The sequence below is a fragment of the Dermacentor silvarum genome, chromosome 9 (assembly GCF_013339745.2).
Source record: "Dermacentor silvarum isolate Dsil-2018 chromosome 9, BIME_Dsil_1.4, whole genome shotgun sequence".
Classification (NCBI taxonomy): Eukaryota; Metazoa; Arthropoda; class Arachnida; order Ixodida; family Ixodidae; genus Dermacentor; species Dermacentor silvarum.
This window is the reverse complement of record NC_051162.1, coordinates 31568110-31581074: the sequence shown is the minus strand read 5'-3', so window position 1 is coordinate 31581074 and position 12965 is coordinate 31568110. Positions and strand designations below refer to the sequence as shown.

The following is a 12965-nucleotide window of genomic DNA, read 5'->3' as shown; positions in this document are numbered from 1 at the left end:
GTTTGCAGAACATTTCTGTTCTGTATTTGGGGTGAAAGATGTTACTACGTCAACTGAGCTTCCTTTTCAGTAAAACACGTTGTGGGGCTCGTTCTTAAGTAAGGCATTTGATGTAGTTTGCCATAAGCCCCTTATTACAAAGCTCACGCAAATAGACATGCGTTCTTCCATTACTGCCGTCCTATCTAATTACATAAGAAATACATCGTGCTTAATTGGTATTAATTGACAGGGCTCTGTTAGCTATGAGGCCACTACCGGAGCTCATCAAGGATGCTTTCTTGGCCCTCTTGTCTTCCTACTATGTAACACTGTTAACAGTGTTAGCGGCAGCATTGAGCTCCAAAAAGACACTCTATTCACTGTCACACTGGTGCAAGGACAGTAAGCTACACCTAAGTGCTTCCACAACACCGGTATGTGCACACCATGTATGTCGTGGTGTGTGCACACCATCAAAACCCACCATTTGATATATTTATACCCTTCAGGATGCTCCATTGCCCAGGGTCGATGAAAGACAAAATTTTAGCGTGTACTTCGACAAAACACTAATCTTGTCTTCACACGCTAAATAAGCACAACCACCTTCCCTTCGTGCTCTTGGTATTGTTTGTCGTATATCGCATGACTTCCACTCCCCGGTAGCCTTTCTGAAATTGCATTGTACTGTGTGCCTTCCACTACCAGAGTACGCCTCTGTAGTTTGGGACGGTAAGTGCAAATCTAATGCGGACCTCGCTGAACGCCTCCACAATAAATTGACATCTATGTTCAAGCACTGGTTTTGCCCCTGTAGCGACTGTAGTCTAACCCTCTCAAACATACCTCAACTCGCACCTCTAAGATAAAGACGTATAAAGCAGACCTTTTGTTCCTCTATAAGGTGGTCCATAGCATTACACGTTGTGCAAGGAATTTTGATCATGTGCAAATTTCCGTGCCACAAAAGCACTTCAGGCAGCATTCGGTGTTTTCATCACGGCCATGTTCCATTAGAGACTGTCCTATGGCTCGACACCAAAAAAATACATGTAGTAAGTATTCTGCATTTATTAACATATTTTAGAGTTCATTCTTGTGTTTTGTATATATGTAGATTGTGATATTGTCTGCCTTTTAGATCCGCTTCCTCATTTTCTGTTTACCTATGTCACAGTCTTTGTTCTATCCCATTTCTCTCCTGCGTACATTTTGTCTTGCGCATACTTCGTTAAGCGCACCAGTACGAAGGCTCCATAGCTTTTCCTGGGCAGTCATAAACATCGCATTGACTGATAGATGGATTAGTTGATTATTTGATTATTATTCGCGAAAGCTGTACTCCTAAGTAGCGGTGTGCCTCAGCCACAATTGTTGCCTTTGCATGGTGAGGCTTTATAGGTCGCTGATGCACTTTTGTTTCGCACTGCATACATAGTTAAAGAGCCTACGTCGACGACATTTTTGACAGTTATCTAACGAATGACGTGGGTGGATATAATTATGTGTACTCTTGCTCTCTTTGTGTCCAGTCACGGTTGGCCGTCTACACTAGTCATCTGCCCTCGGGTGCTTCCAAGAGGAACGTCGAACAGTACGCTCAGGTTGGTGCAAAGACTGATAAGGTACTCATATATCAGGGTCACTTGTAGGCCTATCGGTGACTTCGTGTGATTGTGACTAAGAAAATCAAATCCCTTGGTTCCCCCTATTTGCTATCTCATAAGTGAAAATGAAAAAAAAATATGTGTGACGAACTAAGCATGCTCATATCCACATTGAATCTCCTTGGGAGAACTAAAATAAACCGTGATTTTCTTTTCAGCAATGACAGACATACTGGCATATTACTTGAACTCTGGGGTTCTATAAGCTGTACAGATTCAGCGCTATGTAAAAATGTGACAGAGACAAAAAAAAGAGAAAAGAAAATGGAATCACTTGCATTAGATAAAAAAATGCCAGGCCTGAACGGCACGCGCAGCACAGTCACAGCTAAGCTAGACGAGCGTTTCGGCAGTACTACCTAGTAACTTCGCACCGTTGTGATTAAAAATGTCAAGCAGGCCCAACTCGAGTTGAGATCTACCTATCTCGAAGCATTAGGTGGATGTCACTACGTAGGTGTTTGTTGTTGTGATACCCAGTAACCCATAATCATCATCATGAGCCTGTATTTGTGTCCACTGCAGGAAGAAAGCCTCTCCCTGCGATCTCGAGTTACCCGTCTTGCGCCAGCTGATTCCAACTTGTGCCTGCAAAGTTTCTAACTTCATCACCCCACCTAGTTTTCTGCCGTCCTCGACTGCACTTCCCTTCTCTTGGCATCCATTCTGTAACTCTAATGGTCCACCGGTTATCCATCCTACGCATTACATGGCCTGCCCAGCTCCATTTTTTCCTCTTAATGTCAACTAGAATATCGGCTATCCACGTGTGCTCTCTGATCGACATCGCTCTCTTCCTCTCTCGGAGCGGCATATACCAACTGGCAAATATCCTTTGTCATGCATCCTGTGCCACATTCCGTGTCCCCAGGGGCACATAATTTTAGGCTGCACTATTTTCCGGATTGACCCCCCCCCCCCCCCCCCCCCCCCCAAAAAAAAAAACATCGAGATACGTGATGAAAACTGCGTTAACTCTACGTACAACGGTTAAAAATTGGCAGTCAGTTTACCATACGCCAAAGAGGGTGAATGCCGAAAGCCTGCGCGCTCAAGTGCTATTCATTAAATTACTTGAAATTCTCATTCGAATGCGTTGTTACTCATTACGTCTTCTCGTGGGTTCCAGTGCCTTAATCGACGTTACATCAATTAACTGTATCTTAATTAACCTCACCCTGATTAACATCAAAAGTCGTGGGTTCGACTCCAACCAAAGATCGAGGGTGAGACTCCCACCGCAGGTCGTGGGTTAAAGTGATTTAATTAACTCTATAATTATTACCTGTGCCTTAATTAACTTCGCCTTAACGCGAAAGGTGGCGGGTTCGACTCCCACATAAGCTCGAGAGTTCGACTCCCACCGAAGGTCGTGGGTTCAAGTGCCTGAATTAACCCCATCTTAATTAACACGATGACGACGATGACCCGCGCACCATCAAGATTGTTGCGTGAGCGTTTGCATATCGGTAAGACACGATGCCGTGTCGTTGAAGTAAGTGAATTACTACAGCGAGTCATCATCGTGCACGATTTCGCTTCGCCGACCCGGTTTCAGCTCAAGGACGTTGAAAGTCGACTGAACGATGAGACGATGAGGCTTTCGCCTTAAAAAATGGAGCAGCTTGGATCTCCTTATTCTTCTAGCTCATTGCAATGAAGTTCCACATCCGCGACGAAAAGAAGCTTCGAATCTAACGGCGTTAGAGGCTATACGGCCGCGAGTCACGGATACAGCGAGAAGTCATCTGAAAAGTAACTCCACCGTTCGTACACAAGGATGGCGCAATGTTCTTTTAGCGCCGGAATGGTGCGACACGTTACCTTCTAGTGCACTTTGAGAATATCCAATGTTCTTGCTGCTTACCAACTCCGTAATTTCGAAAGGAATCTTCCCAATAATGAAATCACCGTTTCTCTTCCCTTGGTTTAGATCATCCGAGCCAGGAACTTTGTCAAGTACAATTACGGACCCCAGAGGAACTTGTACCTGTATGGCACGGTAAGACTCGTATTCACATTTTCTGCGCTATGCTTTGCAAGAGTAAAGGCAGTGTTATTTATCTAAAAGTTTGAGACACGCAATTCTCCGGAGCGGTAAATAAATTATCATACAACTGCAAGACGACATAGGCAGAAGGTGAACATTACCGAGTATTAACGCGCTCACTGCATTCATGTCTGCGCTAGCCCTTGGCTTACCATCACTGCTGCACCCTAGGTCGCGATTGCGGTCGACGGTCAAGAGGGAATTTTGTTATATTCCACAGTGGAAGGCGATGCGGTGTAAATGTTATACACATGTGTTAGATCTACAAAGCTGATATATCAACAGCGAAGCTGTTTAAGCCAGCCGTAATTTGTGGTGCGTAGCCGTGGTTGCCATGGCAGCCCAGACGAGGAGGAGGAGGAGACACGCGCCAGCTCCCTGCCTTCCCGACCCCTGCCTCTCTTCTCTCCGCGGCGCGCTGAGCCAGGAGAAAAAAAAATCACAGCATATCCCCGAAGTGAATGATGAAGAGTGGGCGAAGCACCGGGGGATCATTCGGGTAAACCACAGCTACGGACGAGAGATAAAGAGAGCGCGCGTCGGGAACGAACGCCCTTGTGCAATGCAGCGCACCTAGCTGCGGACGAGAGAGAAAAACGCCGGAAGCGTTCTCCGGAAGCCGGAAGCTGGCTTCCGGAACCGGAAGCGGAAACGGAAGCGGAACCGGAAGTGGACACGGAAGCGGAAGTCGGCTTCCGGTTATACTATACATATACATATATATGTATATATGCGTATACATACATACATAGCGGTCTCCATGCCAACCAGAGCTACGGACTTACGCCATCTAGTGAACACTTCATAAAACTACAGGTGGCTACATACGGAGGAAGGACAGACCCACGCCCTAAGGAGCTTTGCCCCTAAAAAAAGGCGAAAGCTTGCCCTAGGCCGCGCAAAGCCCAAGACACAGCGAAGCTGGCCGATTGATATCGAGCGGCTAGCCTCCAACGCGTTCGGCGTCTGCTTGCATTCTTGGCGCTGTGCCAACCTCGGTTAGCCTGCCTGCGTTTGTGGCATGCCAGGAGCGCAGTCGCTCGTAGGCACCTACGCGTCCAGCGCTAGTCACGCGAAAGGGAACGTACCTCTGAAAATGAATGCTCGAGAATACCTTCCTACAAGCGTAGTTAAGTTAAACCAAGTTAAGACCTAGCAGCAGCCAAGTTCCTACCTAGCAGTAACTGCCAGTAAGCTTCGCTGTGCCTATGCTTTGCGCGACCGAGTGCAAGCTTGCCTTATTTTTACCATACCTATTATTTTAGCTAATAGCTATCAAAAAGATTTACTCATCATGCTCAGCACTATCACGATGGCCTTGTACACGTGCGCAAGAACGAAATTGCTAGTGTGTGTCGTCCTTCCGTATATTGTCTTATAATACTTTTTTCATGAAGTTTTCTAAATATGCCACTCAGCAACTCAACCCCCTCGCTTGCTTAAATGTGTTGTTATCAGCATCGTCATAGGACTAATCACTTGTATTACCTTTTTATTGAGGTGATATTCTTGGGCATCGAAGCAGGAGACAAGCAACCTAATTTGGTAATTATTCGCGTAATATTGGGACCTGACACTGGTGAACAAGACATATTACTTTTGGAGGAAAAGTTTTTACTTAGCGTTTGGTACAAAATAAGGCACAGGAAGTGATACGTCGCCTTCTACGGGCTTCAAATGTTTCTCTAATTAGGTTAAAAGTCGCTTGGTTTCTTGGTGAGCTCACAGAAATTTTTTACACTCTTTATTGTTCTTCAAACAACAAGCTTCACATATTATGCCAGGATGCAGCTGTATATAGAAAATCTGGGCATATTTTAGGAGCAGGACAGGCAGGGAAACATTAGGATGAAGCAAGAAAATGCATAATTTACATATGCCATGTATGATATCCTTCGTTGAGCAGACACCCTGCGATACGGCATAGCGCACTTTTATTGTAAGCACAATCTCATTGAAGAAGGTAATGTGAATTGAAGAAAATAGTGACGCCGCGTTCAGACTCACCAACGCCCTTTCTATGGCGTTGCAGATTTCGGCAACTAATCTCGGAGCTAGTTAGTTGACTGAGAAATATTTTAAGGTACGCCAAAAGGCAAATAATAAGCCGCAAGATCGCAGCTTTTTTTATGTGCAGAAAATGGGGCGAATTGCACGGAAAGGCCATAAACACTATGACGTAAACACTATACCACAAAGTCGCAGTATTCGAATAGAAGCCATCCTTTCAACCGAGATACAACATCCCAAAAGATAAGTGCAGGATGGTAGTGGACAAGTCCAGCTTACAAAAATGCTTTGCTGTAGAGTCACTGTATAATGCTGATTTAAATGTTAATTTATGCTTGCGCGTTGTTTCTAAAGGTGGAGAGCCCAGCCTACGACTTCTCAAGAATAACAGCGCCAGTGGCCCTCTTCAGTGCTCGAAAGGACTTCTTCGCCAACCCCGAGGATGTTTCCACGCTTCGACGAAGCCTGCCCAATGTCGTGTTAGACTACATTGTTCCAGATCCGGACTTCACGCACTTGGACTTTGTTTTAGGTACTGAGGCAGCCGCATTCGTCTACAGGCCACTCATTGATTTCATGAATAATTGGGTGCTTCTAAACGGGACGTAAAAGGAATACACACACGAAGCGAGACGCTGGCTGATCTTTTTGTAAAGTACATAACGTATCTCACCCAAACTTCGTGACATACGAATGCCAAATTAATCTAACATGAAGACGAGAACTCATAAACTTTTTAAATTATGAGGTTTTGTGGGCCAAAGATACGATCTGATTATGAGGCACGCCGTAGTGGTGGACCACGGAATAATTTGGAACACCTGGGGTTCTTTAACTAGAACCCATAAACTGAACAGCTACATCGAGTTGTATGTTGGCCTAGATTTTTTTTTTACTTAGAAGAGAGTTTCTAAAAATAGTCAGCTACAAGATAGTGCTGTTCAATCTTTTTAGGTCGATTTCTTGTTGACATGAAAATCATCTTCATAAAAAATTGCGAACTTCAATTGGCTTATTAAAATATTCGTAAGTAGTTTTTTATTATTTTTGACGTTAGACGCGCGTTGTAGTCGTAAAAATGACGCCGAAAAGTTGGCAAATCATACGTGTTTAGCAGAACTCTTATGACTAGCCCTACTTTGGAGATATCCGTGCCTAATATGTGCTGGGGTTTCAGTTACACTGGCGATCCAGTTACAGCTTCACAAATGCGTCCCCCCAGCAGTTTTGGATGACCTTAACTACAAGGACAACGCATTGCAACATTTTTGCGACGGATATGTCGACATTTCTGCTGAGCAGACGTGATTTCAATACTGCTAGGCTTACATTTCGAATTGCAGCTACTGATGTAGATTTAGTAATTAAACATTTATTTATTACATTGTGTTAATGAGCCACATGGACATTGCAACTTCTCATTACTCCACCTCTTCTGTTTAAAATAAGAGAGAGAGATAGAAAATATAAGAGAGAGAGAAAAAAAGCCATTCGGTATAGACCGTTTTATAATACTGTTTTTACCGCCATATTGGTTCGGAGTGGCACCATCTGTGAGCGGTCGCATTTCGCTGCCATGCTGGATTGTGCAAATGCTGCTTGTTGTAAGCTAGACATATACTCCTCGGCAGTTGCGGGTGGTTTTCGTGCTGGCACGACTTCAAATGATGTGTCCTCGTCTACGTTGGAAAATGTTCTGTGGGACATACTGAAGTAATATAACTAGACAAGGCCGAAATTTTAGGGGCGAAGCACCTTAGGGCCGAGCCTTGCACCCCCCCTCCCTGGTCGTCCGTAGCTCCGGTTTGCATGGAGTCCACTAGGGACGTTGCGGTCGTTCCCGACGCGCACTGTCTTTCTCTCGTCAGCCATGGATGATAACGGTCGCTTCTGATAACGGCACGCTCGCTATGGATGAACAGGCGAGAGTGGCGGCTCAACTGCAAGCGGAGTCGTGGGCTCGCAAAGCTGCTGCAGCACGGCGACGCAGACGACAAGCGGACCCGTAGTCTAGGGTGCGGGAAGCTGCAGCAAAACGGCAACGCCGGCAAGCGGAACCGGTGCTGAGGGCTCGCGAAACTCTCGCTTGAACCGAGCATCGGCGCCACCAACCTGAGGTAGAGAATGCTTCCGGTGTTTTGCCGTCGCTTCCCGCGCTCTCGCCGCCTCTCGGTCCACTTGCCGGCGTCGCTGTGCTGCTGGACTGATCACAAGACAGTCTTAATGAAGGCAAAACGAAGTCCGCACCTCAACAGCATATATGACCAATAAAACATTGTATATACTGTACACATGTGTTGTCACTCATTTGAATGTTCGAGTGGGCAATATACGGGGTTATTCACGGTTACCCGAATGATCCCCCGGTGCTTCGCCCACTCATCATCATTCACTTTGCGGATATGCGGTGTATATATATATATATATATTTTTTTTTTTGCTGCTGGTTACGCTGACAGACCAGCGCGTGTGAGACTTGCGTGTGTCGGCACCGACAAATTGCGTCAGAAAACTTGTTCATTTACAGACATTTGATTCATCGAATGTGCCATTTTAACAAAGTGCGGCCTGTTTTCCGGCTAGACGTTGAATTAGCCACAATGAGTGGTAGCAGAAACCTACGAGACAATTGTAACAGTGTGCGTGCTGTTTTGCTGTTTACTTCAACAAGGGTTAAAAATCATTTGTTGCAAAACATTGCTTGAGTAGTTCGTATTTAGATGCTCTTTCTGTCACCAAATAAAATATTTTACTTAGTAATAACAGCAAGTGGTAAAAGCCGCAGGGTAACTAAAACGGATTGCTGTGTCCAGTTTGTGTTCGGCGCGTGTCCTCCAACGCATTTACCCGTTTTGCGGAAATCGTGTCGTCGCAAAACGCCTTCGCTTCTATTGCGGTATAAACCTTATATACACAATCCAGGCGAACCTACTCTGTTGTCGTCGACGTCGCCGTGAGGTTCCGCATAAAGTCTAAGTGCAATAAGATCGTGGCAGCGCACAGTATGCTGTATACGTGCGAGACAACGCGTGCGCTAGTGAGCCGACAAGGAGGGTGGCTTGCTTACTGGCGCCTTCTCGCGCATTACTGGTTTCGTCTCTATAGACACATCCAAAGGATAGGGTCGGCCTGAATCCATAAAACACAAGCACGCGTAGCGCGGACAACTGTTTTAAACGGCAGGTGCTCATCTTTCTCGTTGATGAGTTCTTAGAGGCTGTTTCATTAGTAAGCTATGATCGTCGCTGGTATTTTCTCACCAGAGAAAATAATGCCAAATGCAAGGCAGCTGTCATATACCGCATCCGGATGACATGCAGAGCTGGCTATATTGGCCAAACTGATAGATGCCATAACGACGGACTATGTAAAAAAAGTAAAGTTTCACCCGAAAGTGGAAGCATTGATTGCGATAGCAAATTAGTGGACTTTACAAAGTAAGAATAGTAGTTTAATCGGCCTTATAAACTTGTAAACATACGCACACTAACTAAATAAACAAGCATGGTGTAACGAGCGCACGAGAAAACATGAATTCATCTCACTCGATAACGGCGGAAATTCGCTGTCAGAACGCTGGAGTGACTCAGTGCAGCAGGAGCAGCGAGCGAATTGAGCTTCGTGCCGGCGCTCGCATCAACGCGATCTTAGCCGCGAAAACATAGGGAGGACGGACTCTGCCCCCGCCGCGGATGGTTTTTAAGATACAGCCGCACGGGCGGGCGCTTGCTGCGCAGAACGCCCCCTTCCCCCCTCCCCCAGGAGCCTTTCGGTCCGGCGGGAGCGCGCGTCCGCAGTAAAGCGCTGCCAATTCCCTGCCCTCCATCCGGAGCGATGTGCGCCATTGGAAGACTGCGGGCTTCCCTCCCGCTTCCCGCCCATGTGTGCGCGAGCCACGATTGTCGGCTCATCGTCTCATGCTTTCATTCGCGCATACAGCTTATGCCGCGTGGCGAAGATTTTATCGCCCGTGGACTTAGTACGGAACCTCACGGCGAAGGCGACGACGACGGCAAAAATTCACCTAGAGCGTCCATTTAATTGCTATCGCAATAGAAGTAGTATGATGAAAATGAGCAGTTGATGGCTTTCTTATAACTGCAAGAAATGCGTCTGACCACACGCAGTAATCCTGGGCAAAAGAGTTATCGAGTTTTCAAGGCTAACAATTTAATCGCAACTTTGGTATTTTATCCACCTTTGGTATGAAATAATATATCTAATTATCAACAAAAGCGCTAGACCTTTTTCGCATACCATGAATGTATATCACAGAATAAACTATGGACCTTATGCATATCGCCACATGGCGGTGTCAGTATGCTTTGAGCACGTGTAATGTAAAACATCAAGTCAGCGGCATATATGACGCCGATCTCGGAAATAAACACATTGTTGAAAGTTCGCAGGCTGCTTGTGTGTGCGTGTGTGTACGTGTATGTATGTACGTGTGTGTGTGGGGGGGGAGGGGGTGTTGCTACGTTTGGCGTATTAGCCGAAGAGCGCAGGCTGGCGTTATTGTTCTATCGGCTTGAAACGATAGCCCACTGAGTCAACATGGTACTGAGATGCTGACAAATTCGGCATTTCTACAAGAGGGCACGCCTCTATTCATACCAAGCGACTTGAACGTGACGTCATTCTGAAGCCGTCTTCGAAGGCACGTGTTATTCATGGTGTGGTATAATTGCCGAAAAAATAAAACGTGCGTGCGTATTCACCAAGCTGCGCAAGCCGACCGCATCCAAGAGGCTGCTGATTACCAGCACCAATTGTTGTGCATCTTGCAAACCCATAAATCCAAGTAAACAAGCGGTTAGTACTTTTGGGGAGTGGCTTTCGTCCTTGTGGCTTCCTTTGTGCACCCTCCCTGTCCTCACTGAGACAATGAGAATGGTGTATTTGCCGCTTTCCACGATCATCTCAGGGGCAGCGCGTGTGCTTGATGTGGACCTTTGCCTCCTCATAGGCTGCGACGGTTGCGGGCCATTGGATTGGCCGTTGATGACACGACCTGGTTCCATAGCAAGTAATCTGTGGAAGACGACGGCTGTTTAAGGAGCCATCTTGTGCGCTGGGTGGTGTGCTCTACCCGAATGACGTAGTGTGCTCTGCCAGAACCACCGCGTGCTCCTCCATAATGTGGTGTGCTCCGAGAACGATGTAACAACGTGCTACGAGTTAACGTTCAATGCGTTCTGTACTTCTGACAATACGCGGGTAGGCTTTCGTGTTTAAATAAGTGTGACTACCCGTGTAAAGAAACCCCTGTTCTAGTCCTCCTACCTGCCGACCTCGTGCTCATCAGAAAAGAAGCAACTCTCCTCAAGAAAGGTAGATACGACGGCGTGGACCCGCTTAGCTTCCGTGTGACGTCACGGTAGCGAAGGCCAGCTACCCGTTTCGAGAAGCACCGGTGGCGTAGGCTAGAGCAGGCTCTCTGCGTGACACCCGACTCTGAGACCCTGGTAACCTGAATCTTATGCGTATGGCTGTTTTGTCCGGTGTTGGTAGCGCTGCGCCTGTGGCTTTCAGTATGATGCACTTGCAGGTTTTGTGTATCATCTATTTTAACAGTAAAGCTGTTTAAACCAGCCGCAATTTGTGGTTGGTGGTTCGTATCAAGAAACCATGATGAAATAAAAGAAAATGAACTTTCTCGCCGAGGCGGGATTCGAGAACGCGTACCACCGGTCCCAAGGCATGCGTCATAACCACTAGGCTATACAGCAACGATTACAGAGTATGCATTTATGCGAACCATATGATTGCGTTCGAGCGTCGTCGTCTTCGTCCACAGCTCGCGCGTTCACACGCTCGTGCTCTGCGAGGTGAAGAGGTTTTGCGCGCTATGAGAGCGAAAGAGAGAGGCGCATTCACGGAGCGGGTCTGCTGGAACGCGTTGTCGGCCTTGCAACGCGGTGTCGGTGTTGCAAGCTGCGCTATGCGACGCGCAGTGACGGTGGTAAGTCCGAGACGCGCGAAGAGAAATGATCATCATTATGAGTAATAAGATGAAAAGTTCGTGCGAACTGCGGGAAAATGCTGGGATACGATCGCCCAGCTTCACTGTTTCAAGCGTTGCGCGGACGAGTGCAAGATTAATCGTTTTTTATTTCTTGATGGAATCAAAATTTAATAATTAATTCACTGTTTGCATGATTTGTCGTTTCATTCATCCCTTCATTTTTCCATCAAAGCGCTCATTCTGAAATAGCTTTGCACTGGAAACCAATAGGACACAATGACGAGACATGATTAAGAGCAAGGACGGACTCCGTATGAATATTCTATGGCGACTGAAAATGCCATATGCTGCGGCAAGTGCAGCATCCCCCCCCCCCCCCCCTTCAGAAAAGAAAGGTAGAGATGCACCGGCAAAACACGTTTGCTAATATCTATTAGGTCGCCTAGAAGGCAAACCTGAATTCAATATGGCGTCGACACATGGTAGGAGGAGGAATAAACATTTTATTTGAATAGCGCACTGAGGTTCTTGCGGGTGAAGCCCCTATTACAGGGCCCCACTGGCACTAGCGGTTCGTTTGGCTTGGTCCAAGGTTGCCTGCTGGCTTGCCAGGTCCTGCAGGGCGTGTCGCGCCTCCCACGACTATTTAAATTAATTGCGTGGGACGAGGGGTGAGTTTTCCTCTGCTCGTCTTTATTTGCAATGCCAAGTGATGTGTTTGAGGGTTGGTGTGTCGTCGCACCAAGGGCAACAGTCATCGTATTGCTAAAGGTGCATTTTGCTGAGTGTGTGTATGTTGGGATATGTATTCGTTTGTAGGCGTCTCCAGTCCCTGAATTGCCAGCGTGTGAGTTTAAAGTGGGGTGGCGCCATTGGTGTCTGACGCGTCTTTGGCTGCCGATGATATCTCGCGGCAGCTTAGGTGTAAGGTATTCCTCCCGGGTCGCACGCCGTACTAATTTTTGTCTGAGAACCTGAAAGACTCCGAGAGCCACCGAGAATGAGCAGTAATTTGAGAAACAAACCTAGTATAAGTATAATCGCGATGGAAACAAATTGAATCTAACATAGAACAGTTTTGTAATAGTGTAATAAGGTTGTAATCGATAACACGCGTCGCTTTCGGTGTGGCAGAAGAAAAAAAAAAAACAAGCAGATTTTTGTTCTCTGATGAACATTCGCTACAGATGGTGCGACTCTGATGTTGCGACAATGCGAGTTTCCCATTTTGTTCCTGAGAGAATGCAGCTGCAACACCGATAAATACTAGCGAAAGAGCCCACTTGCA

General features: G+C 46.6%; 1 protein-coding gene across 1 annotated transcript in view; it reads left to right on the top strand.

The window, feature by feature from the left end:
* The window catches only part of LOC119463517 (lipase 3), a 28384-nt gene extending 22031 nt beyond the window's left edge, over positions 1 to 6353 (top strand). Inside the window, exons 9-11 of the mRNA XM_049655255.1 lie at positions 1454 to 1586; positions 3583 to 3651; positions 6064 to 6353. Of these exons, the coding sequence (XP_049511212.1) occupies positions 1454 to 1586; positions 3583 to 3651; positions 6064 to 6318 (457 nt within the window). The 3' untranslated portion in view covers positions 6319 to 6353. The remainder of the gene's footprint in view (positions 1 to 1453; positions 1587 to 3582; positions 3652 to 6063) is intronic.
* Positions 6354 to 12965: the final 6612 nt, after the last annotated feature.